The sequence below is a fragment of the Camelus ferus genome, chromosome 17, assembly GCF_009834535.1.
Source record: "Camelus ferus isolate YT-003-E chromosome 17, BCGSAC_Cfer_1.0, whole genome shotgun sequence".
In the NCBI taxonomy this organism is placed as follows: Eukaryota; Metazoa; Chordata; class Mammalia; order Artiodactyla; family Camelidae; genus Camelus; species Camelus ferus.
The window spans coordinates 41,678,986-41,706,440 of record NC_045712.1 but is presented as its reverse complement, the minus strand read 5'-3'; the positions used below and the strand labels follow the sequence as shown (position 1 = coordinate 41,706,440).

The window sequence follows — 27,455 nt, the reverse complement described above, 5'->3', positions numbered from 1 at the left end:
GCAAAGGTGTGGGGGTAGGGTGAGGATCCAGTGGAGCTCGGAGAAGCCCCCAACTCAGGCTCACCCTCCCAGCCCAGCCCAGCCCAGCCCGGCCCCCGTACCTGACACTTGATGCCCGCCAGGCTGCAGCTGCAGGTCTCAGGATCACAGACCCTGTCACAGCGACAGCCGCAGTCCTCCCGGGACTGGCGCAGAGCCTGGAGCTCTCGCTTCTCCTCACGATCGATCCTCCGCACACCCGCAGTCCGCAGCAGAGCCCGCCGCTGCCGGGCTGGGTAGGGCTGTAGGAAGGTCATTTCCTCCAACCGGCCGCCTGCCACGGCCACTGCCAAGTCCTCCTCCACAGAGGCATCGTCTATGGCATCCACTGTAAGCGGCAGGCCGGCCTCCGTCTTGGGTACCCCAGCCTCTGAAAGCTGTGTCCAGGGAGACAGGAGGGATTTGAGAGGCACGCCATCGGTCACTTAAATGCCCCCCAGGTTGGGGACTTGTGGATGCCATGGCAAACGAAGAGCCAAAAGCACACCCTCGGGGCATTTGCAAAGAGATTTCCTGTTCTGTCACTCCCCAGTTCATGGACATACCCCCTCCCACAGCCAGACAGATACACCAACCCCCAAGTCCTATCCACTCCCCATCCCCAGTGAGGTCAGACAGATTCGGGCACTACACCCCCTGCCCTGCAGCAAGCAAACACATCTGTCTGCAGATAATTCAGCAGCAGACCCTGATCAAGCCAATCACAGCCCCCCCAGACCTCTTTCCCCACATACACAACGAGCAAATCAGCATCCACCTCCCCACGCCTGTGCCCATTCCCCCCACCCAGGCCAGGACTTCAGAGCTGCCCCGGGGCGTGGGCCACGGAGGGTCTCCCCACCTTCCATCGTAGCACCTCCAGCTTCTCTTCCTTCAAGCGCAGGCGCAGCTTCTCATGCCGTGCCCGGGCTTGCTCCTGCGTAAACTCAGCCAACGAGAAGCGGCGGCAGGCACTGTGGCGAGGGGCCATACCCAGAGTGCAGCCGCCGCGGCTAGGCACGCTAGTGAAGCCCTGGCACCGAGGGAAGTAGAAGACGGTGATGCCATCGAAGGCTACGCGGCCTGGGCGCTTCCGGGGAGCCCGCTTCAGGATGGACAGGGCTGGAGGGCAGGCAGGGGAGGGGCAGGCATTAGTTCTCTGTGAGGCAGGGCCTGGCCCCTAGAAGATGATGCTGAACTATATCTCTCCTTCCACCCCACCCACCTCCCAAAAAAGAAATGGACCTGAGTTTAGGAGCCAACCTGGCTGAGAATGGAGCTGATAAAATCCAGTATCACCCTTTGTCAGCACTGGCTTATTGTTATTTATCAGTCCAAATGAGAGCATGTGTAAGATTAAACATCTTTCCCATCTTTAGTAGCCATTTACAGTTCCCTTGTACAGTTTTCTATAGTTTAAAAAAATGGATTTGTAGGTGCTTTTACATTAGACATGGTAATCATGTGTCTAACCTATCTACACAAATATTTCAGTCTTTTATTTTTGCTCATGGCCTTTTACAAAATAATTTCTAAGGTTTATGTAATCAAAGATATATTGCTCTTTTCCTTTATGGCTTCTGCATTTTGCAACAGGCCTTGAAAGGTCTACCCTTTATAAGTTATTAAGTATATTGATTAGTAAGCTATGTATTGGTTTATTCAATACGCATATTGGTATTTGTTGATTTTTATTAGGTTGAGCCATAAGAAATTACCATAAAATAATCAAATCTTGGCAATTCCATATATTTAAACTTAATATTATATCCAGCTACTTGAAGGAATTCCCTTTACTAGGTTTCCTGTATACATATACTTAAATTCACCACATGGTAGTCAACCACGTGCAAATGATGGCAATTCTGCCTGTCCTCACCCAATATATTTAATTCTCATCCTCTCTGCTAACTGAATTGGCCAGCACTTCCTGAACAAGGTTAACTAACAGTGGTGACAGTGTCTTCATCTTGTTCCTGACTTAGTGGCACTGCTTCCAGTATTTCCTCATTAATCACAATGCCAGTTTTGGGGTTGAGACATATCTTCTTCTTCTTCTTTTTTTTTTTAACCATTTAGCATAGAATTCTCTTCTTCCTATCCTAGCGAGGGTCTTATCTAGACGGAATGTTGCATTTTATAAAATATTCTTTCAGTATCTACAGCAGCTCTCCTATTTTCCCTCCTCTGACACAGTCACAGTAAACTATATGATTAGATTTTATAGTATTAAACATCCTTATATTTCCAGAGAAAACCCATAGTAGTTTAGTCAGTTAACGTACTGTTACATTCTATCTGCTAAAAATTACTCTTTTCTACGTATAATGCACAGATATGCATATAGTACATAAACAGACATATCCATAGTATTAAGATGTCACGGTGGGGATGATTAGGGAAAAAATGTCTAATTGGGCTCCTTGAAATTGGGGGTGCAATAATGAAAAACAAGGTTGAGAAACACTACTCTAGGGCCATCTTTTGTCAGTTTGGAATCAGAATTATGCAAGCTGGAAAAATAACTAGGGAAAAACCTTTTCATTGCATTCAGGCAAAGCCGAACAGCATTTCGACAGGCAAGGGACTAGCCTGACAGGCCCCAACGCGGAGAAGCATGAGGCGTGGGACTCGGGCAGCTCAGCTGGTAGAGGAAAGGGTTCCTTCCAGCTGGAGAAACGAAACTAGAACTAAAAGACGGAACCAGGCGGGAAGGTCCCAGGGCCACTGAGCAGCCCTGCCCTGAACAGATGACTTCGAAGCTGGAGAGTCCCAAGGTCAAAGGTGAACTGAGTTGGGCCCAAGTGCTTCTGGACAGGGGGCATTCCTGAGTGACCCATGCGACGGAAGTGGAGGAAGTGGAGAGCCAAGTAGGGGAGTTAAAGCCATGGGGACACGACCTCCAGAGGCTGGGACGACTTTGACGGGGCCTCCTGATTTCGGCCTCAGGAAGGAAGGAGGTGTGTGACAGGGTCCCCAGGGGCAGAGGGACTCACGGGTAAAACTTCGCGGGCCACAGAAGTCACGATCAGGTGGGGGCATCTGATCCCAGGGGCTCTCCTCCTCGGAGTCCCAGGCGGGGGAGGCTGACGAGCTCGGGGAGCAGGAGGGAGAGTGGTGGCCGGAGAAGGACGAAGAGGAGGAGGACGAGCAGAGCGAGGAGGCGTCCTCATCCAGCTGGTCAAACTTCCTCTTCAGCAGCCCGGTCATGGTGGCGAGGGGTGCTCTGGGGTCTGGGCACACACAGCCTGGAATGGGAAAGGGTAAGCTCTAGATGGCAGGCCTGAGGACAGGAGATGGGCGCCCAGCCCCCGCTGTCACCTCTCCCTCCCACCCTCCAAGGTGGCCCAGGCCTCCCTGGAGAGCTCTGCATGCCAGGCCCCATCTCCAGGAGGCTTCCTTCTTTGCACAAGACAGAGCACAAAGGTCCAAATCCACATTCTGGCACTTGCAGACTCTAGCCACCTCTGCTCCAAAGCCTTCCTGGGACAGCGCCAGGCACCTTCCCCACAACCCCCTCCAACCCACCTACACGCTTGCATACACCAGACCGACAGATGGACCGACAGACCTCAGCCTGGCCTCACTCATTCCCCGACAGGAATCCTGGGGGCTGACTCACGGGCTGGGTGATTCACACGGCTGCATCTGTGTGCCTTTGTGTGTGTGAGGCCGTCTGCGCGCCAACAGCCTGCACAGCCCTCATACGGTGACTCGGCTTCCTCCTCCTCCTGCCCCCCGCACACCCACAGATACGCCACCCTGCACACACCAGCCACCCTGCACACACCAGCGGCGGGCCCTTGCTCAGGGCCAGGCTGACCAGGGCACGTCAGGGAACAGGCTGGCTTTGACACTGGCCCTGATTCCCAGACGCAGAACTTTCCTGAGCCCTTCCTCTCCAGTGAAGTTGCTGCTCAGACTTTCCCTCAGAAACCCCCACACACAGAAGTCCCCTGCCTCCAGGCCTGACTGTGGGACCAGAGCCACCTGGGCTTCGTGTCTCTTTAGTATCTCCTGTTTGATCTTCGAAATTCACCTTCACCTTGCCCTCCACTCCCAATATCTAACCCTGTTAGTTTGAATTACAAACTTCCTACGGAAATTATTTTTTCTCTTAAAAAAAAAAAAAACACAACAAACCTTCTTCTAGTGAAACTGACCGGCCAAGATGATTTCTCACTCTCTCCTGTCTGTAGCTGGGTGACCCCAGGACACACTGCTTGCTGTGTCTTCCCTTTAAGGGTCTCAGCCTTCCATGGGAATACAACCAGAGACTCGCACAGCCCGGCTGGCCTCCTCCGAGTGGAGGGGACTTGGGGTTCCTTCCACTAAATGCTGCAGCAAATAATAGCCCCTCCCACTGCTTGGGAATCCCCAAAGGACTCGGTCCTTAGGGTTGAGCACAGCTACCTTGTCTCTCTGTGGTCCTGCGGCACTCAGGGCTGGGCCCCAGGAGGTCACCAGGAGGAAGGGGAAACGATGCAGAGGCCCCAGTGCTTGGGAGCCCCTCCCCCACTGCCATCACAGGAAATGAGAGAGAACAGGAAAAACCAACAAGAAGGCTGGCCATCTCCCCTCCTCAGGTGTCCTTTCTAAACACCCCTATCCCTCCTTGCCTATCCTCCCACAAAGTCCTTGGATCCCAAACTGGGGTGGTATGCTGTCAATCGACTTACTGGATGGAATTCACCCCAGGGACAGCCTCTCCCCACAGGGACAAGAGCAGCCAGAGAAGCTCCCTGGCTTGCCAATCCTCCAATAACGCTGGGCCCAGGGGAAGAGGACACACAGGTGTTTCCGGGGGCTTCTCAGCAGTTTCTCAGGCTTGGCACCCCCCACCCCAGGGTCAAACCACAAACAAAAACAACCCAGCTCTCAGCTGACCTTGAAGTCTCTCCCAGGAGATGGGGGAATGCATGGCCCAGAGGCAGGCACACATATACACACATGCAGACAGAGCACAGAGGCACTGAGACGCACAAACACGCTTGGACAAACCACACCCACACATCTCGTCCCCACCACAATCCTGCTGGGAGACCCCATCCTTTCCTAAACTCCAGATGCTGTGCACAGGATGCTGAATGCCTCCCTAATCACATGCCTGAGACTCCCCCAAACCAGATGCCCACTTGGTCTCTGCCTGGTCATCCCTTAGAAACAAAATTCTGCAGGCCTCAAATCGAACCCCTTGTCTCTGTTCCCCACCCCCCATGCCATCTGTTCCTCTTCCTGTGTTCCCTATCTTAGTAACAGCACTGCCACCCACCCAGTTACTCAAGCCAGAAACCTGCAGTCATCCTCAACCCCTTCCTGTCTCCCTCCATCCACATCCAATCACCGGGTCCTGGAAGCACACATTAGCTCATTTAATCCACACAGGGCCAGGCACAGACTTGGCAGGAATCATGGAGGCCACCCAGCATTAAGAAACTTGACTCCAGAATCAGACTGCTGCCATTTGAACCTTGGCTTGGCTCTCAATTCATTGGATGACCCTGGGCAAGTTTCTTAATTCCCCTGTGTCTTCAATTCTTTGTCTTACAACCTTATAGGGTTGGGAGGTAAACATGAACCCATACATGTCAAGTTCTTAGAACAGTGGTAACTGCTTAGTGAATGTGTCATTCTACACTGTGAAAAAAGAACGAGCTTCTGGATACACACAACACAGATGACTCTCTGTGATACTATGCTGAGTGACAGAAGCCAGACACAAGAATACACGTGAATGAAGTTTAAGAAAAGGCGAATCCAATCAGTGACAATACAAGTCAGAATTGTGGTTACCCCGACAGCTGTGAAGGGCATGCACTGGGGACAGTCGGAAGGGAATCTTCTGGGGGGCCCTGGAAATGTTCTATGTTGATCCGGGTGGTAGTTCCGTGGGTGTCTAAAACTGTAAAAATTCATCTCACTGTACACACAGGACTCATATACTTTATGCATTTACATATGTCACCTTCAATTCTGCAGCTTTATTACCCCTATGTCTCTGTCCCACAGCTACTACCCATGTCCCCTGCCTCTGGTCTCGTCCTCTCCCCACAGCCATTCTTTACCCTGCAGCCAAAGTGATCTTATTAAACCACATATCTACCTGCCACTCTCAGGCTTAGAATCACTCCTCAGCTCCCCTTAGGGGAGCTTGCCCTCAGGATCAAGCCCAGAATTCCAAGAGAAGCTAAAGCACATCTGGCTGCTGCCTCCCCTCCAGACTCATCATGCAAGGCTCTCCCGACCCCCTCACTTTACACTCCAGCTGAACTTGCAGTTGTCCTGATGGCCATGACCTGCTCAACCCTTGGCCTCTGCACAAGCTGGAACCCTGCCTCACCCCCCCTTAGAAGTCATCTTCAAGAGGACCTCCCTGAAACCCTCACTCCTCCCCACTACATGCCTCTCTGGGCTCCCCTGGGCCCTGGGATTCCCCGATCACAGCCCTTATGGCCCCTTCCTGCAACGGCCTCACAGCTCATCTTCCTCACACCAGGCTGAGGGCCTTTCTGCCTGGCTGTCACTGTGCCTGTGCCTGGAATGGAGTCTGGCACAGACAAAGCACCTGAGGACCATCAAGGGTAGGCAGGCTGGCACTGCAGATCAGGTATAAACAGAGATAAGATTTAGGCACACCAGGCTCTGGGGGCCATTGGTCAGTGTGCCCTTCTCCTGCTCCTTCACAGTTAGTTTGGAGGCAGGGCACATGCTCATCCCCCAGCCTGTGCCAGAAGGTTTCAGCAAGAAGAGTACCCAGAAGGGGGCAGCCCTCAGGGCAGGAGCAGGAAGCTCAGGCTGCAAGCAGGTGCCAACACAGGTATCTTAGGATGCAGGTTCAAGCCAGACACCCTGGCTTTGCCTCAGGGATGTCTACAGAATGAGAGCTTAAGGTGAGGGGGTTATAAACTCCAAGGCTGTAGACAGGGAAACCGGGACACAGGGAAGCCACAGCCATGATGCAGGTTCTAGTGATGAGCCCCTAGCAAAATCTGCAGAACTGGAAGTGAGAAATTACCTCCTCCCTGATGCTGGGGGAGGAGGAGGAGCCCCTGGGTCTTGTGCTTGGCTGTCCCACCTGGGAATCCAGAGGCTGAGAGAGGCAGAGGCAGATGAGACAAAAAGCCTCAGCCAGAGACAAGGAGAGGCCAAGTCAGAAAAGGAATGAAAGATAGTGAAAGAGTCCAAGAAAAGTGTCAGACAGTGAGTCAGAGGGTGGGGGAGGGGCCCTAAGCAGCTACCCAGGAATCAAGATTCCTGACCGTGGCACTGTTCCCAGGGTGAGCACAGCCCCCTCCGAGGGTCCTGGAGGAAAGAAAAGCAATTCCCAGGAGCTGGCTCAGACAGAAATACCACACCCCCGAGGAGCCCCGGAGACAGGCCCTGAATCAAGGAGAACCAGGCTTCTTCCGGGATCTGCCTGGGCCCTGAGAATCAGGCCGCCCTACTGCCACCACACACAGGAGCTGACAGCCTGTGATGAGGGGGTGACCCCCACATCCAACTCACCACCACTGTCTACACCCTCAGACCACACTCTGTGAACTCAGGGAAGGCCACCTCATCCTAGACACCAAGCAAGTAAAGGCTATTTGGGTGCGGAGATCCTCAGGCCTCTGAATTGTCACACCAACTCCTCTTCAACCTCAGCAGTCCCAAAGCCCCAGCACCCAGTCAGAGCTGCTATTGGGAAGTGGGGCACCTTCAGCTGCCTCCACTCCCTTTCAGGAACCTGAAGAATGAGTCCTTTAACCTCACAGCCCCAGGCCTTGGCCAGGTCAGTTCCCCCCCCCCCCCCCCCCCCCCGACACCTGGGGTCACATGACCTCGGACCCGAGGAACTCCTTCCTGGGAGAAGGTGGGGTGGGCATGGGGGCTGGCTAGAAAAACAGCCAGGGCAGCCCAGAGAGGGCAGATAGGAAGCCTTGGCACACCCCCCCCCACCCCTCCCTCTGAAAGTGATCCCTGGGGGAGGGGACAGTTCCTCAGCCTTGGCGTCCAGGGCCTGGCACTGGAGAGGTGCCAAATGTTTGCTGGCTACATAAGGCAATTGCTCCTGCAGAAGGGAAATTGCACCTGACAGCCACTACTTCCCCCACCAAGACTCCTTCACTTCCATTCATTCATTCATTCCCAACAAACATTTATTGAGGGCCCATGATATGCCAAGCCCTGTGTCAGACACCTGGGCACACATGGAGCAAGACATACATTCCTGCAGCCACCTTGAAGCTTTGAGTTTAGTGGGGAGGAGTATAATCAGAGTTAGGAATCTTGTTGACTGCTGGGATGGAGGGCAGGAGGGGTACAGCTGGGGGTGAAGACTGGTCTCTCAGAGGAAAGGATGGGATGTGCGAAAAGTTCTAGAAAGAGAGAGAGGGACACAGCAGGTGCGAGGGACTTGAGAAGGGAGAGCCAGAGAGGTGAGGGGGAAGGGGTTTTTTCAGGAGCCAGCGCTGACGAAGCAGGCTTTACCCTGAGGGCACAGGAAGCCACAGAAGGGTTAAGTAGGGAGTGACAAGACCAGATTTGCATTTTAAAAAGATGGCTCAGCACTGGGACAGGAGGGGGTGTGACCGGTTGGACCGAGCTGCCAGAGCTAGGTGAGAGATGACAGGCCAAAGGCTTAGGAGAAAGGGGAAAGGAACTTGGTGACCTCTGGATATAGGGACAGAAGAGGGCAGTGATGTCAAGGATTTGGGGGCTAGTGATGAGTTCCACCTCGCGGGACTGTGAGACATCTGAGTGGAGGTGTCGGGTGGGCAGTAGAACCGAAGAGGGACCCTCCCGTGTCAGGAGTGTGGGCTGTGTGTGACTGTGCCAGGGAGCAGGAGTGACTAAGTGTGTGACGGCTGCTGTGGTGTGGGCATCTCTACTGCGCGTGCCGATGAAAGGGCCCCCGGGGAGGGGAAACTGAGGACAGGGAGGACGTACGTGCTGGGGAGGGGGCCGCGCGTGGGAGAAGCCTACGTGTGCCCGCGGGTGGCCGGTGTAGCTGCGCCCGTGACTCACAGCGGTGGCCTCTGCGTGTGACGGTGACTGACAAACAGGTGAGCGTACGACACAATCCCTCCTCCTCCCTCCCTCCCTCCTGGGGTCCATGACTCACGGAGCCTCACTCCTCGCTCATCCCTCCACTCCCTCCCTGACCGGCGCCAGGCACTCGCCGCAGCCCCGGCACCCGCCCCCGGGGGGAGCCCGAGGAGGAAGGCGACAAATGTCACCTGCTCCGGCCACGCGAGGAACTTCTGAAAAGTTCTCAGGCAACTAGGTCAAAAGGGAACTCACCCGAGGACACGCGCCCGCTGCCACCCCGCCACCCGCGCGCAATCCCGACTCGGCCGCCACTTGTCCGGCGCTCGGGGTGCTCGGACCTCTCGGGGTCCCGAAGGCGGGGCGGGGGAGGGGACCGGAAAACCCGCGACTGTCGCCTCCCGGGCTGCTTGCCCGGACTCTGGCCATGGCGCGCAGTCCGGGGCCGGGCTGCCCGGCCCCATCGCCCACGAAGAGTGATAGGGGGCAAACGGCAGGGGCTGGAAAGCAGAGCCCCCAGCGCGGGACGCCCCCTCCTCAAAGTCCTGTCCCGCGGGCCCGGAGCCGCCGGTGCTTACCTGAGATCCCCACACTAGCCAAGGGCAGCGCAGCGATCCGCGTCCCGGCCGGGGACGCCCCCCGCGCCGCGACCCCGCGCTCGCTCGCTCGCTCGCTCGCCCGCCGGGCCGGCAGCCGTCGGCCCAGCAGCCCCTCGCTCCGAGCGTCCGGCAGCGGCGGCGGCGGCGGGAGACTGGCTGCTCCCGGCCCCGCCCGTCGCTCCGCCCTCCTCGTCAGTGGAAAACTCTGGGGCTCACGGCGCTGACGCACGCCGGGCCTCCCGCCCGCCGCCCCGCCCCGCCCCGCCCCGCCCCGCCCCGCCCCGGAGGCACCGCCCCCTCCTCCGCCCCAGCCGGCGCAGCGTCCGCAGGGCCTCCGGGCGGACTCTGACCCCGCGCCAGCGCCGAGGCCTCTCCGCCCCCAGCACCCTCCCGCGCCCCTCCGCCGCCCTCCCCGGTGCTCTCCCGCGCACCTTCCGAGAGTCGCCGACGCTCAGGGCCGGCAGAACAGGGTCGCAAACTTCGCCCCCCTCACCTCATGGCCCCCGTTTACAGGTGGGTAGACTGACGCCCGGAGCAGCGCGGAGCGTCCGTCAGGCCCCCCGGCGAGACAGTGGCAGAGCCGAGGCCTCCTGCACGCCCTAACCCTCACCCCGTCCGAGACAGTGTACTATAATCCCAACAAAACGTTCCTTCCTCCGCCAACGCCGCACCACCCACTCCCAGATCCTCCAGGAAAGTAAACTCTGACAAGAGATGAACCAGAGGTGGGGGGTGGGGATTCAGGGAGGGGGTAGGGGGAGGAGGTCCTCCTTGAGTCTGACCTTCACCTCTACCCAAGGGCCAGACTCTACAGAAGCCTTGAGCTTGGGGTTCCTGGAACCAGCTTACTCCCATCACTCCGCACCACCACACCATCCTTCCCCTAAAAAAGAAGAAAACGGCTGGATTCTTCTGAGCCAGACCCTGGCCACTTAAAATGGCCCACTGCCTTCTCTGCTCCCGCCAAGGCCTTCCTGACTAGAGGCCAACTCTCACTGTATTACTGCGCCGGGGAAAGTGTGTGCATGCGCCGGCAGGTCAGTGAGTTCTGGCCCAGGAGCAACCCCCCCTCCCCTCCCCACTGCCACCCTCCCCCACCCCACACCCCCACCCTTCCCCCTCTACCCAACGGCTGGTCAGATCCTACCCACCATGTGTCCCGTGTCCCCTGAGCGTTTCTACCCTCACACCTTTGCTGCTGTTCTCTCGTCTGGGGTACCTTCTTGCCCTGTCGCCGCTTAGCAGAATCCCATCGCCTTTAAGGTCTCAGCTTGCACTGCCTCCTCCAGGGAGCCTTCGTGGGAGTCTGATCCTCCCCCTCCCAGCCGAGCTCCCGCTGCATTCTGGGTTCTTTCTGACTGTCCTAGATGAATGCTGTCTGTGACTAGCCCAGCCCTCGGGATTTCCTTTCTACCTAACTCCAGGTGGGGGTTGGAGGTGACCTATCCTGCGTGGATGGCATCTAGGGTAGAGATAGTGGTGAGGGCCCCTCTTTAGCCACGGGTGTGTATGTAGAGGGGGACCAGGAGGGGTCTGCCTGCCCCTTACCTTTCCAAGGAAGAACCATAGGAGAAATGCAGGTTGGGGGACGCTACAGCTCCTGTCCCTCCAGAAAGCTTTGAATGTGTACCTGGGGGGCCTGCAGGGGGTGGTGTCTGGACAGACAGCTGAAGCTAAGCTTCCCAGAGCCCTTAGAATGAAGTCTTAACTCCGTGGAGCCTACAAAGCCAGAATAATCTATCCCTTCCCCACCTTTTCGGCCTCACCTCCCGCTCTTCAAACTCCCATCCCCCACTCCCTTTCCTGCTCTTCCGTTTTAACATCTTTAATGTGTGCAGATCTTTTTATTTGTACATTGTGCTTTAACATTGTACAACTGCACGTGGTTTTAATTTGCACACGGAGTATTCTGTTCTGTACCGCCTTAAGTTTCTTCCACCCTTACCTCTGCCCTCCTACCCCACACCCTTGATAACTGCACGCCAGCCCTGATTGCCAGCAGTCAGTTCTTGGGGTGTGTCCTGCTCATCCTGGTTTAAACTTCCAAAGATGCTTATCTCCAGCCTGTACCTGCCTTGCACCTACTTAGTTGTATGGTTTCCTTGTGCATTTCTTTGTGAGTCGTCCGTGAGCACTGGGACGGCAGAGGCTGTGTCTGGTTATCCTCTGTGCTGGTTAAGAATGTACTGAATAAATTAAGTCTGCCTAGTACATATGTACAAGGCAGCTGACGCTCAAGGAAAGGGCAGGGCTGGAAGTGGAGATGGCAGGGTCATCAGCATACAGCCGGTGAAGCCATGGGTGTGGCTGAGACAGCTCAAGAGTGTGTTTAAGGTCTACAGAGCTGAGTGTCCGTTGCTAGAGGTGACTCAGCCCTTAAGGGCTGTGAGGCTGGTGGCCACCCACCCACTCTCACCCCCCCATCAAATACTCAGCTGTGCTGTCCCCTGTGGCTGCTGGTTGCAGACCTAACTGGTCCCATGGAATCATTTCTTCCACTGCCTCCTCCTTCCTGCCTCTAATCTGCTAGCTAGGTCCCCAGGAGAAAGAGCGAGTCTCTGGGACCTACAGTGAAGTTTTAGTTTTCTCTGTCTTTCTCTCTCTCTCTTAAGTCTTCCAATTTGTAAAATGGGAACGCTGGACCAGTGAACCCCACCCCACCTTCAACATTCCTTGAGTTAGTTTCTAGAAGATGCTGCCTGCTAATGAGGGAACTGGGCAGGGTTAAGCACTGGAGTTTATGAGGGTCTCAGGCTGCCTCGGTTTGCATCCTGCTGGGCTGTGTATGAGGGAAACCAGACAGGACAGAATCCAGGGCAGGGAATTGGCTAGAGCTGGAGGGGGTGCTTAGAGCAGGGAGCCCAGTGGGTGATGGGGTTTGGGAGGCAGGAAGAGAAGGAAAGAATAAGGGCAAATATAGGCAAGTAAAAAAAAAAATCAAAGAAATGATGTGTTTTCTCTAGACAAGCATCACCCTGTCCTGGGATGGGCTTACCAGATGTTCCCCAGATGTTGCTGGTGATGGGAAACATCTTCCTCTGGGATCCCAACTAAGCTCTTCCTGTTGGTGGGGAAACGAAGGGTCTGTTCCAAGGCAAGGAGGGTGGGGTCTGGAGCAGCATCGATCTGTGACTATGGCACATACATAGGCAAAAACACACCCACACATCCTCAGGGAATTTCTGAATACTTAGGAGAGTCTGATGAGTTTCTCAAACATTCAGTGTCCACAGACCACCCACTTTTAGGTACATAAAAAATTACTACTAGTTTTAAATAAACCATTTTAAAAATTAAAAATTAATGATGCATTTCCATCTAAATGACTAAAATTAAAAGAACAATTTCTTTTAAGGAACAAAATGTGGCAAGATTGAGAATTCGCCAGATTTTATCATACATTGTAGGTGGGAGGGTGAATTGATAGTTTGGAAAATAATTTGGCAGTACCTACCAAGGCCAAACTATAATGTTGTAATTCTACTCAGTATATTCCAAAGAGAAAAATGTGCCTATGTCCACTGAAAGACACAAGCAGCTTTATAACAGCCTAAAACTGGAAACACCCCAAATGTCTAATAGGTGAGTGAAAACAATTGTGATTTATCATATAATGGAATATTATACAGGAATGAAAAAGGACAAATGATTGCCTTATACAATGACAGGGATAAATCTTAAAAAACATTATGTTGATTAAAAGAATCCATGCACAAAAGAAGAATAACTATGATTCCATTTATTTATATGAAGTTTAAAAACAGGTGGAACAAATGCATAGTGATAGATAACATTACCTTCAGGAGTATCGGCTGGGAAAGGTGACAAAAGCCTTCTGGGGTGCTGGAGACGTTCCATGTCTTGTTCTGGACAGTGCTTGGACACTACATATGTAAAAATTCAACTCCTATACTTAAGATTTGTTCACTGTATGTAAGTCTTACCTTGATAAAAGGAGGGGAGTAGGGGGTGACAATCATGGTGCTATAACTGTGAAAAGGATGCCACTGTTCTCAGGCTTCCACCAGTAAGTCTGCCTCCTGACCAGTGAGGGATACCTGAGGCTGAAAGGTCAAGTTCAGCAGTTTGGGTTTCTCTCCACTTAAGAGAAATTAGTGTAAGAATTTTATTCCACCATGATTCTTAGTTGCAGGGACGTTCATACTTCTTGCGTGGTTTTGCATGGTTTTAGCTCTGACATTTACATCTTTGAATGATTCAGAGTTAATTTTTGTATATGATATAAGGTCAAAGTTCAGCTTCATTCCTTTGCATGTGAATATCTAGTTTTCCCAGCATCCTGTGTTGAAAAGAAACTATTTTTCAAAATCAAATCAAAACAGCTAAGTCCCCAGAAGACCTGCAACCTCCGTCAGCCTCCCATGTGCTGCCTCCGGGGTTTGTCTGAGGAATGGGGACGGCTTCCTCTGTCTAGGATGGCCTGGCTCTCTGTCCAGGTTGTCTGCTTGTGATAACATGCCCTTGTAAATGCCTGTGGATTCACCAAGAGTAGGTGGTGGGCTCTGCTGTTTCTGAGCCACCCTTGGTTGTGGGGAGGGAAGGGAGGAGTCTTTAGTGATGCTGGGAACAAGGACTAAGGTCTTATCCCCTTAGGAGGCTCAAACATCCCTCTGGGGACAATCCCACTCTACCCTCCTCCTCTTCCCAGTCCTGGGGAGAGTCCTGTACCTCTCCACCGTGCCTCTTCCTCCTTTCCCTCAAAGGAACTCACCTCTCCAAGCCCCCATCTCACCACCCACCCTAGTCCCTGAAACAGGCTAAAGGTGTGGCTCCCAGACCAGTAGCATCAGCATCACCTGAGAACTTGTTAGAAATGCAGATTCTTGGGTCCTCCCGAGACCCACTGAATCAGAAAGTCTGGCAGCGGGGCCCAGCAACCTGTGTTCTAACAAGCCCTCCATTCATTCCGATGCACATCAAAGATTGAGACCCACTGACTTAAGGCTGTGGAAAGCAAAACGCAGGAGAGGGAACTGTCTTCAAGCACATTTCTTGAACATCCTTGTTTATCTAAAGTGAAGACTTCTTAGTATAGACCTGTCGATTGAAAATCTGAGCGGTTGAGTTCTGGGTCAAAGGATTTTAACAGTATCTGCCAAATCACCCTCCCAAAAGTTGTGCCATTTTCAGTTTCAACCAATAGTATTTGAGCTTGCCTTTTTCCCAGTAGCCTCCCTGGCACTGAATGTTATCAAACTTACTGACCTCTGCCAATCTGATAGGAGAAGCCAAGAAGAGATCTTACTGTTTTAATTGCATTGCTCTAATTATGAGTGGAGCTGAGGCTCTTATAAGCCATTTGTGGTTCCCTCTAAACCCCTGAATTATACTCTTTATTTATCTTGTATTGTGTTGTTTTAGGTCTTTGAGGATTAGGGAAGTGAACCCTTCTGACTATCACACATGTGGCACTTAATCTGGTTTGTTTTTTACCCTGGTTGATAATATGTTTTATCATACAGAAGTTTTAAATTTTTATGTAGTCAAATTTCTTCATTATTTAACTTAGGGATCCTGGCTTCATGTGCTGCATTCTCTATCATAAATATTACAAACAAATCCACCTACTCTTTTCTCTAAAGTTTTATGGTTTTATTTTTAATATATAAATCCTTTATCTATTCGGAATTTATTTGACTTAAGGAATGGTATAGGATTTCCACTTTATTTTTTCTTTCAAATGATCAGTTAACTTTCCTCCCACCTTTCTCTTTTAATTTAAATGTCATCTTAAACAGAAATTGAATTCTCATGTGTAGTGGGATCTATTTCTGGTTTTCCATTCTGGTCGACTGGGTTGTCTGTTTCCTCTTTGGGTACCAAATTGCTTTACACATTACAATTTCATAACGTGTTTTATCATCTGATAGGTGTAGGCCCATCATGTTACTTTTCTTTTCAGGCTCCTTATTGAATTCCCAGTTTGAGTTTCATATCATTTTTTGGTAAGCTCCCCACCTGACAAAAAAATCCTACGAGTATTTTAATTAGAGTCACATTGAATTGATATATTAATTGAGCATTGACAGTTTTATAATATTGCACCCTTCTCTTCGAAAGTACAGTGTAGAATGTTCCCTGTATAATTATAGTATTCATAAAGGCCTTTATATGTCTTTTAAATATTGTTCTGAATATTTTATCTTTTGATTGCTATTGTAACTGCAGTTTCTATAATATTTTTGTTAAGTTGTATTTTTTTAATGTAAAGGAAGGCTACTGAGTTTTGTACATTAACCTTTGTAAACTGCCACCATCCTGAATTCTCCTATTGTCTGTAACAGTTGTGCATTTTTCAGTCAAATCATCTATACATAACTTTGCCTTTCTGTTGTGGTTTTGTTTGTTTTAAGCAGGAATGGATGTGGGATATTTGTCAAATGTCTTTTTGGCATCTATTGAGAAGACATTACATAGCTCTCCTTTGATCTATTAACAGGGTCAATTTTATTAGAGATTTCCTAATATTGAACCGCCTGCATTACTAGAAGGAACTTACTTGGATATGATAAATAATCTTTTGAGGGTATTGTTGATTTTATTTGCTAGTCTTTTATTTAAGATCTTTGCACCTCCTGTTTTGTGATATTTAATTGCTATTATGATTCTTTACATTCCTCCTTATCTTTTGTTTCTAAATAGGTCATGAGTTGATGAGGTCAATTAAAATGTACTCATGTCTTGTCCAATTTTACTTGAATTTTCTTTACATACATTATTCTTAGCTCTCATATCTTATTCTTGATTTTGAAACTGTGCCATTTGGGGCATAGAGATTTGTAAGACTAGATTCTTAATGTGGATACTGCTTTCTCTCCTGTTTAACTTCCGTTTGTCTCATTTAACATTTTTATTTTGAATTTGACCTTGATTGATGGTAACATTGCAGCCCCAGCTCAGTATTTTCTTGTATATCTTGGTTTATATTTTATTTTTAACTTTTCTGAGTTATTTTGGTAAAGATATATCTCTTCTATACAACATACAACATTATTTTCTCATCTGATGTGAGATTTTTTTCTATTACAAGGATGGGTTTAACCTATTTACATTTGTTGACGTAGCATATATTGGCCTTACTTCTGTCATCTTACCTTCTGCTATGTTTTCTATTTTAATGCTTCCTCAGTTTTCTATGTTTTACATGTCTATTTTTCTTATGATATGCATGTGTGCTCGCATGCATGTGTTTGTATTTTTGTCTGATGATTTGAAGGTTTATAGTCTGTTTTTAATTTTTCTAGTGGTTGCCTTTATATTGATGTATTTCTCTGCCAAGAGACCTTCAAATGTAGGGAAAGAGTCATATTCTCACAGGCTGAGCCTTGGCACCACTGTTTGGTCTTCAGATTCTTGATACCCTCAACATGAAAAATGGTGATGGTCTTGCCCTGAAGCCAAAGGGCCAGGGTAATCAGGATGCTGAATGTGTCACTGAGATGGTTCTTGAGTGAGCAAGCCACCTACAGCGAAGGACCCTTGGAGCCACAAAGGGGTGCTGTATCTCATCTCTTATTTCAAAACCTCATGTGAATATCTTTCCCTCAACACCCAGGCTCCTTTGTTCAACAGTGTCTTTTACTTGCTGTCCATTTCTCTGCACAGTGTTCTGAAAAGGCATAGTCGGAGAGGCCGTGAATGGAGGGCATTGACTCTTCTTGCTGTTTGTTTCTTCACATATCCAGATCAGGAGCCAGATTGTTGCCTGACAGCTGGTCTTTGTGAATACAGTGGTGTGTGGTTAGCGTTCAGATGCAAGTTTATGTGTGTGTGTGTGTGTGTGTGTTTTCTTTTAAACCTGATGCTGGTTGATTAGTCAGTGTACCAACAGATAATGGCATACTCAAAATAGAATCATTTTAGGAAAGCTTATTTACAAAGGGACTGTTTACAAACCTGTGGGTGTAGGGGCACCCCAAGGGATGGTACAATAACCTGGATAAGCAGCAGCAGAGCTGTTACCACCAATAGGCCTGAAGGGAAAAGGGGAAGGGAGGGTCACTAGAAGGAGGAGAACTGAGCGGGATGGCTGCCTCAGGAGGACCAGTGGCCTCCTTTGGAGGATACATTCAACCCATGGAGACACACAGGCAGGAGACCAAAGGACTAAATGCTTTCATCTCTCTCTGTTCCCTCTCCTTTCCCTACTGGGGCTCCCCATGGCTGAACCCTACTAGAAGCTTGTAAAAGCATTAGTGATAAATAGAACAAGAAGTCATCAGGTACATTGCCCTCGTGTGTTTTTGGAAAATATGAGGAGAGCTGACTCATCAGAGGTAACCCATTAGGAATGCTTTCAATTACTAGTCATAGAGGATCCAGCCCAGTTTACTTCTGTACTGTAACCAGAAGGCTGGAAGTAGGAAGCCACTGACATTCAATAATGTCAGTGCTGGTGTCTCTAGAATCCTCTCAGCCTTTCCTTTGAGCTGCTTGCTTCATGTCTGCAACATGGCTGCCCAGCTCCAGGCATCACGACCATGGTTAAGTTAGGAAGAAGGGGAAAAAGGAGTACCAGCATGTATGCCCATTTTCTTAAAAAAATGTATTTTCATAGAAGTGCCCTCAGCAGACTTTTCATCATATTTCATTGGTCAGAACTGGATCTCCTATAGCAGCAAGGGAGACTGGGAAAGTGGGAAATAGACTGGTCGTGATTGATTTAGACCACTTGCAATTGATTGCCTGAGACTGGAGACTTTGGTGCATGGATCAAAATCAGGAATCTGTTACCAAGAAAGAAGGGATGGAATAAATTCTGGATCAACAATGAACAAGGCTTGCCACAAGTGGTTTGTATGCAACAATAAGGCCAGTTGTCTGCTAGCACTCACTCAGGACAGCCACTGCTCTTTTATACTACGTGCCACTGATTTTATGTGACATCCAGAAGTGTTGTTTGATCAAGAAATTTTTCCAGGAGCTTGCTCTGCTTTCCACGGTAGCCTCTGACTCAATTTACAAGTTACAGCTAGAACTAGTTTTCACTGTAAGTTGGGTAGTTTTAATGATGCTTCTCTGGGTTTGATCTTTTCTCTGCCTTTTGTGACAAATGTATCTTGAGCACACTGGACATTATTATTTTGCCCATGTTATGGAAAGATGTGATCAGGTTTCTAACAAGCTTACAGGACCTGATGTGAAGATGATGCAAAAGTCTCAGTGGGCTTCCTGCCAGTATTTGACAAAGTTTCATAAGAGATGATGCCTCTGGGACTAGAGGAAATGATTACCAACTAACAAAATTCCATTTTTAGATATTCCTTCCCATATCTGTCTTTCTGAGTCACACTTTTTTTTTCTCCTTGTGTAAAATTATCTCATTCTACATACTTATTTACCCTGGGCATATGTGATCACGTTGTATATTGCAGTGTTTTTGTTAATATTTTCAATACCACTTTTACACTTTAATGAACCTCTTTTGAACTACTGATTCATCTTTATGATTTGGAGCCATACTAGAATACTACAGGAACAATAAAATGGAACTATGACACACATAAACAATCACAAGAAAAGGATGTGAAAATCTTTTAGCAAGTTGAACGACAGTCAGTGGCATTCTCTTTACTATGAGCTGAGCTGAACTGGCCTGACTCACTCTTGGTGGCAGAGGTGCACCTACCAGACCAGGATGAAGACTGCAGAGGCAATGGGATTTCTGTGGAAATGATTACTGACCTCACACTTACGAAATGTACATGAACAAAACTGCTTGTTTGTGTAGCATGCCTTGCTCACGTCCCCTCCGACTCACAGTTCTCACATGTGCTGATGGCTTCTCACTGCAAACACATGCGACTCCCAGCCTGGGGCAGTTCTTTGGCCACAGGACCATGTTCACCTGGCACACAGTGTAAACTGGGAGGGCCAGGGAGCTGATGACCGGATGCAGCCCTTAACCTGCAGTGGGCCGGGGCGGGGCACTCTGAGGCATGTTCCGCACAGCATCCCAGAGGTCTCAGGAGGACTGAGGCCCAGTCGCCCAGAGTGGCAAATACTCATCAACACACCCTTCCCCTCCTTCCCTTCTCTCTACTAGTACTTCCTGGGGTCACTTCCCAAGTGAAACATTTGCATTCAGATCTTTGTCTCAGGGTCCACTTCTGTGAGAGATGAACTCTGAAATATCCCATGAGATTCATGAACGCCACTTTAGGGAAAACTGCTCTAGACAACTCTGGTCATTTTACAGATGAGAAGACTGAGGCTCAGAGTAGGGGACCTGATATGCCCAGGGCCACTTTGTGGTCAGAGGCAGCCCAGTTGGCCCTGGAGTTCCCTGTGACGCTCTCAGCACAGGCAGGGGTCCTGATTCTCGTGGGAGCTGTACTGGAGGGTCTGACCAGGACTCTCTCACCAAGGCATGGCATTCAGGGGCCTCGACCTTTCTTAGACTTACCTGGAAGACCCTCTGTGAGAGGAGAGGAGCCTGCTCACATAAACTGGGGCAGAAGAGAAGTAAGAGAAGCGGCAGCTGAGGCTGGTTGGGACTGCGGCCAGTTGAGGGGCTGGGTCCGACCTCTATGCATCCTCATTCCCCTGAGCCCATCCCCGCTTGTTCTCCAGCCCTTGTGTCCTCCCACTCCCTGCTCCCACCACTGAAATGAAAGCTTTTCGGGGTCTTTCCTGGATAACCCCTCCCAACATCCCGTATAAACACACACTTGCTTCTTTCTGGGATTAGACTCCAGCTCTGTGGATCTCAAAGACACTGTGAGATGGATTCATGTCCTATAGAAGAAGGGAGATTTCTCTCTGCTTTACCTTTTCCTTTTTCTTATGAGAGAAGCTTGTGACCCTGTGATCCATTTCCAGAAGAAATTGCCTTCTAGTCCAGCTTTCTAAATAATATGGCGATCTGTTCCAAATGTTCTACCCACAGACCTTTCCTTATTCCCATTTGACAGACTGGGACACCTAAGACCCAGGCAGAAGTTGTATCATGAGCCCATGATCTGACTCCCAGACAGTGATCTGGCCATCCTATCTTCAGAGCAGGCCTGTGAGGGAGTTTAAGCTATAAATTTACCCTTGAGGTCACCCACAACCCCAGGATGAGTAGAACCTGCTGAGGTGGTGGTCCTGCTGGAAAACCATCTGCCCAGCTCCCTCACCTCAGTTTCTGTGGGACCAAAAGTGATACCATCCCGTGGAACTGGAGCACCACATCCAGGGCCAGCTCCTGCAAGAGGAAATTCACTTCTATACTGTTTATTGAGCTCTGCGGCAGACAGGGCCCTAGGGTCACTGGGAGCGATGAAGGGGAGGGACCTTAATGAATCCAGTGAAACCTTGCCCTCCCACATGGAGCTTATAGATAGGGAGTGAGATAGTCCACTTACTAGAAGCTAGAGTCTACTAAGGGCCACAGTAATAATAGTTGTGATGGGTTAAAAATATAGTTGCAAATCCTTTCACATTCTTCTTATCAAAACAGGGAATCTAATTCCTCTCCCCTTGACTATAGGCCAGCCTTAGAGACTTACAATGAGCAAAATGTAGGAGAAGTGATGCTGTGTAATTTCCAAGGTAAGCTGGGAAAGGTGATATAGCTACTGCCTAGAGTTTTCTTGGAACACTCACCCTGGAAACCCAGCCACCATACTGGGAGAAGCCCAGGTTACAAGAAGCCACAGGTAAATGTGCTGATCAATAGTCCCAGCCTGGGGGGAGGGGGTATAGCTCAGTGGTAGAGCACATGCTTAGCATGCACAGGGTCCTGGGTTCAATCCCCAGTACCTCCACTAAAAGTACAAATTAAAAAAAAAAAAATAGCCCAGCTAAGTTCTCAGTTGACAGCCAGCATTAAAAGTCAGAAGTATGAGTGAGCAAGGTTTCAAGGTTTCAGATGATTGCAGTCCCCAGCCTTCGTGCCTCTCTGATTGTGAGCTAGCTTTACTAAGTTCTGCCCATATCATAGATTCATTAGCAAAATGAAGGTTGTGTATTAAACCATTAAAATTTGGAGGTGGTTTGAGATGCAGCGATAGATAACTGGAACCATATTAAAGTGTATTGTGTATTTACTAGAAGCCAAACATTGTACTAAACACCTTACAGGGCTATAGTCACACTTAATCCTCCAGACATTCCTACTAGGCAGAGACTATCTCCACCTTACGGAGAACTGAAGCTGAGAGTGATTGAGTGACTTGTCTGAATCATAGAGCTTGTAGGTGGCAAGAAACGGGGCTGGAGGCAGTTGCAGTATGTTGGTAAACATTTAACAACCAGTTCTCCTCTGGGAAAAAAAAAAGTCATGATTTGCAGTGTTCGCCAACTTGCATGGTGTAAATTTTCCCACCATGGCTGATTTCAACCCACTGGGAAGAGATGTGCACACTCAGCTCTCCAGGCAGTTTGTGCCGGCTCCAGGGCACTGCTGGGTGGAGACTGCCTACCCCAGGAAGCAGGTTCTTAGGAGATGATGGAGACAGTGTGTGTAGTGAGGGATGATCAGGAGAGTCTTTCTTGAAAGATAGGTTGAGCTGCAGAACAGTCATTTCGGGCATTCATTCGTGCTGTTTGCCAAACTATGTACAAAACACTGTTCTGGTCTCTGATCACTAATGACAAATAACACAGACAAGGGCTCTGCTCTCATGGAATCTTCTTTTTAGCACGACAGAAACAGAGAGACTCAAAGGCTTAGGACATATTGAGAAGTTTGAGTTATTCTGGGAGTGAGAGATGGAGAGGGAAGTGGGGCCCAGACTTAACATGTCATAGTCAGTCCCCAGGAGGGGAGATGGGCTGGTGACTCCCTTCCCTCTCTGGTCCTTCCCTTTGGGGGAACTTTGAGTCAGAAAAGTCTCAGGTCTGTTAGACTGGGAGTGGCCCCTCTGAGCCCAAGGAAGGAGCCCCAGGAAGGAGGGCACATGAGTTACCTAATGCTGCCTCCACCAGCCTCCCTCCCACTCCCCTCCCTCCATCTCTAGGTAAAAAGCTTCCTCAAATTGGTCTGAGGCTCCTGAGAGGCTGGTTCCACTGGGATGCTTAACTAGATCCCCATCCTCATGATCAGCAACAAAGATAAGAATCAGTGCACAATCCTGAAATAATTTCCACTTGGAGCTGATTCTTAACTGAAAAAAAAAGAGAAAAGTTTCTAATCCAAAGGATTCTTTGCTCTGCGGAGAAGAAATACCGTGTCCAAGGCACAGCTTCATCAGAAAGAAAACTATGAGGATCAGTCTCTTCCAAGAGGACACCATCCAAGTTTGTGTGATTTCATCCAAGAAAGGGTATTAGTTTTTTATATATACAAGATTAAAAATACATAAAGCATGACATGTACAATTATTTTAAAAGATATTAAGATGCAAAGAATTAAGTTTTCCTGAGGTCTTAGATTGGGCAGAGTTGGGGCAAGTAACTCAGGAAGATTATAGCACATCACAGGACACAGTCCAAGATGGATTTCTGAGGCCACTGCTCCTAAAGCCATTGGCTGGATTGACTCAAGGAAGAGATCCTTCCAGCAGCACTCTCACTCAGACTGCATCAGTTGTCCTCCTCAAGCCGCAGTGCCACCCCACGCATGTCTTCCAGTTTGTTAGGGAAAACTGTGGATCTGCTCTTTCTGTAAAATTGTATCTCTCCAGCCATGGGAGAGTCTTAAAAAAAAAACAAACTATATGGTCTTCCCTTTGATAAAATTCTTATGTGTGCATGATTACAAATATCCACAATGGAAGCAAAGGAAAAGCTGTCTCCTTTCCTTCTGCTTACCCTAGGTATCTCTTTGCAGAAACAGTGTATGCACCTTGTTCTCTCTCTCTCTCTCTCTCTAACTTTCTCACACACACACACACACACACACACACACACCACGCACATATCCCTCATCCTACGTGACCTACTGGGAGCATGTGTCCCAGCCCGCCCTCTCCCTCCCTCTCTCCTTCTGGACATGCTGTGTCCCGTGGTCGTGGGCATGGCTCCCTTTGCTCTCCTGTCTCACCCACTGCTCCTCTGGAGGAACCTATCCTGGTTCTACTTTATCTCCCAATTTCTAAACATCAGAGGGACCCAGAGCAGTGACCTCTGCCCCTTTTCTACCTCTGCTCACTCTCTAAGTGGCCCCTTCTCCAGCCATGGCTTTGCACATCATCCTCACTGCTGACCCTTGCCTTGGGCATCTTCCATTCTCCGCCCCAGACCCACTCCCACTGTCTCCTTTCAGCTCTGTGCCTGGGGACTGACCTGTGTGAGCCGCCTCCGTGGGCTCCCTTGCCCTCCCGCTTCCCATGGGGCCCACAGAGACATGAGCTGAGCTTGGAGGGAGGGAGGGAGGAAGGGAGGAAGAGGTCAGGATGTATGTTTTCCCTGTAGGGCTGCCCTGGACTGGCTGCACTCATCCACCAAAGGCCTCAGCGCCTGTCAGTTGGCAACCTCCAGACTTTTCTATCAAAAATAAATCTTCCTTGGACAAAATCACCCAGGCTTGGTTATTGTCCTCTCCACTTAGCCCAGGTTCCAGCAACTCCCTCCTTACACCCCTTCAGAACTATAGATGGTTAAGCCCCCATTGCTAACCCTGGGGTCCTACGTTGTTCCTCATGGTTTCTTTATACCCTGCTACGCTTCTGTAAAGAGTCCTTTTATTAAACCCTCCTCAAATTTCTCAATCCAAGTGTGCCAGCTGTTTCCCTCTGGGACCTTCTCTGCTACAAATTCCAAACATCTCTCTTATTTCTATGACCCCTGAACTCCTGACCTACATAATTAGCAGCTCAGACTACTAAGTCCCACCCCACTCTCTAAAAAGCCTGCTCCTCCACAGTCTTCCTTATCTTGGTAAATGATAACTCCAAGCTTGTAGTTACACAGTTACTCTTTTTAAATTAAATTAAATTATTTATTTTATTGAAGTATAGGTGATGTACACTATTATATAAATTACAAGTATACAGTATAGTGATTCACAATTTTTAAAGGTTATGCTCCATTTATAGTTGTTATAAAATGTTGGCTCTATTCCCTGTGCTGTACAGTGTATCCTTGTAGCTTGTTTTATACCTGATAGTTTGTACCTCTTAATCCCCTACCACTATATTTCCCTTCCTCATTTTGATCTCCCCACTGGTAACCACTAGTTTGTTTTCTACTATCCGTGAATCTGTTTCTTTTTTGTTACATTCACTAGTTTGTTGTAATTTTTAGATTCTATGTATAAATGAGAACATACAGTATTTGTCTTTCTCTGACATTTCACTTAGCATAATACCCTCCAAGTCCATCCATGTTGCTGCAAATGGCAAAGTTTCATTCTTTTGTTTTTTTTTTTTTTTGGCTGAGGACTATTCCATTGTATATGTACACCGCATCTTCTTTATCTGTTCATCTGTTGATGGACACTTAGTTTGCCTCCATATACTGGTTATTGTAAATAATGCTGCTGTAAACATTGGGGTGCATGGACCTTTTGAATTAATGTTTTTGTTTTTGTTTTTTTTTTTTGATATATACTCAGGAGTGGAACTGCTGGGTCCTATGGTAAATCTATTTTTAGTTTTTTGGGAAACCTCCTTATTGTTTTCTACAGTGGCTGCACCAATTTACTTTCCCACTGACAGTGCACAAGTCTTCCCTTAAACAGTCACTCTTGACTCCTCTTTCTCTCACACTCACATCTGGCCTCTCAGCAAATTCTGTCAGCTCTACAATCAAAATTTATCTAGAAGCACATCACTGCTTGACACTTTCTACCGCCCTGGTCCAACCACTCTTGTGTCTCACCAGGAGGCAATAGCCTCCTCCCTGAGCTCCCTGAGTCCACCCTTCTGCCTCTGTTGTCTGTCTCCACTCAGCAACTAGAGTGATTTGTTAGAACCTAAGTCAGATTATGTCACATCTTTGCTCAAGATCTTCCGCTGGCTTCCCATCTCACTCTAAAAACCAAAGCCCCTGCAAGGTCCTATGTGGCTTCCCTCCCTTACCTTCCCAACCTGGCCATAGTCCCTTCTACCACTCGGCCCCTTGCCCATTCTGCTTCAGCCACAGTGGTCTCCTCACTGCTCTTCATGCTTCAAGTAAAATCCAGCCTCAGGGCCTTTGCACTTTCTCTGCCTGACAGATATCTGAAATTCTCTCATCCCATTCTCTGCTCAAATGCTAACATGTTCAAGAAGACTTCCCTGACCATCATCTAAAGTAGCACAGTGTCCAACATTTTCTGAACTGTATTTTCTCCTCATTTTCCTTTATGGTGCTTATCCACACCCAATGCATTTCATTTGTTACCCCCACCTCCCATGAACTGCACAAATCAGAGCCTTAGTCTGATTTGCTCACTGCTACATCCCCAGTATCTGCAACATGGCTAGTACTTGGTAGGCGCTCAATATATATTTGTTAAATGAATAGCTGTCTTTAAGAAATCACCACAACGGGGAGCACAGACAGGAGTTTAGAGGATGCTCCTTGGTTTTGTTCACCTAACACTATATCCTGGACATTTGGTCCATAAACAACTGCCTCATTCTTTTCTATAAGGCAGAGTATCCCAGGGCACAGAGGACCTTGTCATTTATTTCACTAGTTCCCTACAGATGGACATTTAGGAGGGTTTCCAATCTTCAGTATTTCAAACAATGCTGTCCACTTTCTGCATTTATCCTTGTATTCACATTAATCCTTGTATTCTTGTCTGTGGGACAAATCCCTATATGCGCAATCGTTAGGTCAAAGAGTATGTACATTTAAAAGCCTGATCCTGTTGCCAGGTTCTTCACTTCACTCCAGTCGCCAACAGTGGATGAGTACTCCTTTTGGATCAGTATGTTGGTTTCACATGGCATTTCTACTCTGTGGGAGTAGTGAAGCATCTTTTCCCTTGGACCTTCTCCTGGGGTCAGAAGACGAGGCAGGAGACGAGCGTGGGACTCAGCCCAGCCAGGCGGCCCCGCCGCCAACACCCACGGCTCCTCTCGCTCCTCTGGCTCCCCTGTTTTCGACGCTTTCCTTCCTCCCCCACAAGCTTCAGATTCCTGGAACCAGGCTCGGTGACCTCACGCCGGTGACTTCACATCCGGAACCTTCTGGGAATTCTCAGCAGCACTTTTTCGTAAGAAAACTAACGGGGAGGCGGGAGGGGAGGAGGAAGAGGGTGCATCGGGGCGGGGGAGGGGGGACGGGGGCCAGCTTCCTCCTTCGGATGGGGAGGGGTGGAGCTGGCCGCGGACCCGAGGCCCCGCCCCCGAGGCCCGCAGCCCGGCACACACCTCCCCCGGGACGCGGACCCCAGCGCCCCTGGCTACTGATTTGGGACTAGGGGGCAATTGCCGGGTGCCGCTAGGCTGAGCCTCTGCCTGCCAGTTTTCTTTGGGAATTAGATGGTCGTCTAATTTGGCAACTCAGCCACAGGTGGGGAGCGGGTACTCCCAGGATGGAGGAAAAGGGGGTGTGCGTGTGTGTACAAGGGCTACTGACTTGCAGGTACTAACGGGAAGTAGGGGAGGGGGACGACCCACAAAACCGAATATTTTGTTTTCCAAACTAGGAAACTGCATAAGGTTGAGAGGTCAGAAAAGGACACTCTCTATGGCTTTTGCTTCCTTGAAGAGGTTGCCTCAGAGCTGAGTCTTCAACACCAAGCTTTCCAAAAATGACAAGGGGGTTAAAAGGGGAGCTGCATTATGACTTTTGTAAGCCCTAGGCCCTTTGGCCTACATGGGCTTCTTCCTCCATAAAAAAATATTTTAAAATATCTTACAACTGTGATGGTATAAAGAGGAGTATGTTCATGTTATAAATTAAAGCATTTTCTTCTGCCTAAAA

The 27,455-nt window shown here is 49.3% G+C and overlaps 1 protein-coding gene and 1 long non-coding RNA gene across 9 annotated transcripts in view; one reads left to right on the top strand and one right to left on the bottom strand.

Moving 5' to 3' along the window:
- The window catches only part of CSRNP1 (cysteine and serine rich nuclear protein 1), a 13,084-nt gene extending 2,165 nt beyond the window's left edge, over positions 1-10,919 (bottom strand). Inside the window, exons 1-4 of one of the 6 annotated variants that reach the window (XM_014552511.2) lie at positions 10,838-10,917; positions 3,015-3,266; positions 881-1,140; positions 102-416 (exon numbers count right to left, since the gene is read on the bottom strand). In XM_014552511.2, coding sequence (XP_014407997.1) covers positions 102-416; positions 881-1,140; positions 3,015-3,228 — 789 coding nt within the window. In that variant the 5' untranslated portion in view covers positions 3,229-3,266; positions 10,838-10,917. The other 5 variants (XM_014552510.2, XM_032459187.1, XM_032459190.1 and 2 more) reach the window with 5 other exon arrangements.
- On the top strand, positions 9,934-27,455 carry LOC116657264. Of its 3 annotated transcripts, XR_004312352.1 has the most exons (5): positions 9,934-10,160; positions 10,447-10,684; positions 25,150-25,172; positions 26,402-26,742; positions 27,178-27,455. It is a non-coding gene; the product is annotated as an uncharacterized LOC116657264 (long non-coding RNA). The 3 variants fall into 3 exon arrangements; XR_004312351.1 differs by lacking the exon at positions 25,150-25,172 and having other exon boundaries at positions 9,935-10,160; XR_004312350.1 differs by lacking the exons at positions 10,447-10,684; positions 25,150-25,172 and having other exon boundaries at positions 9,937-10,160.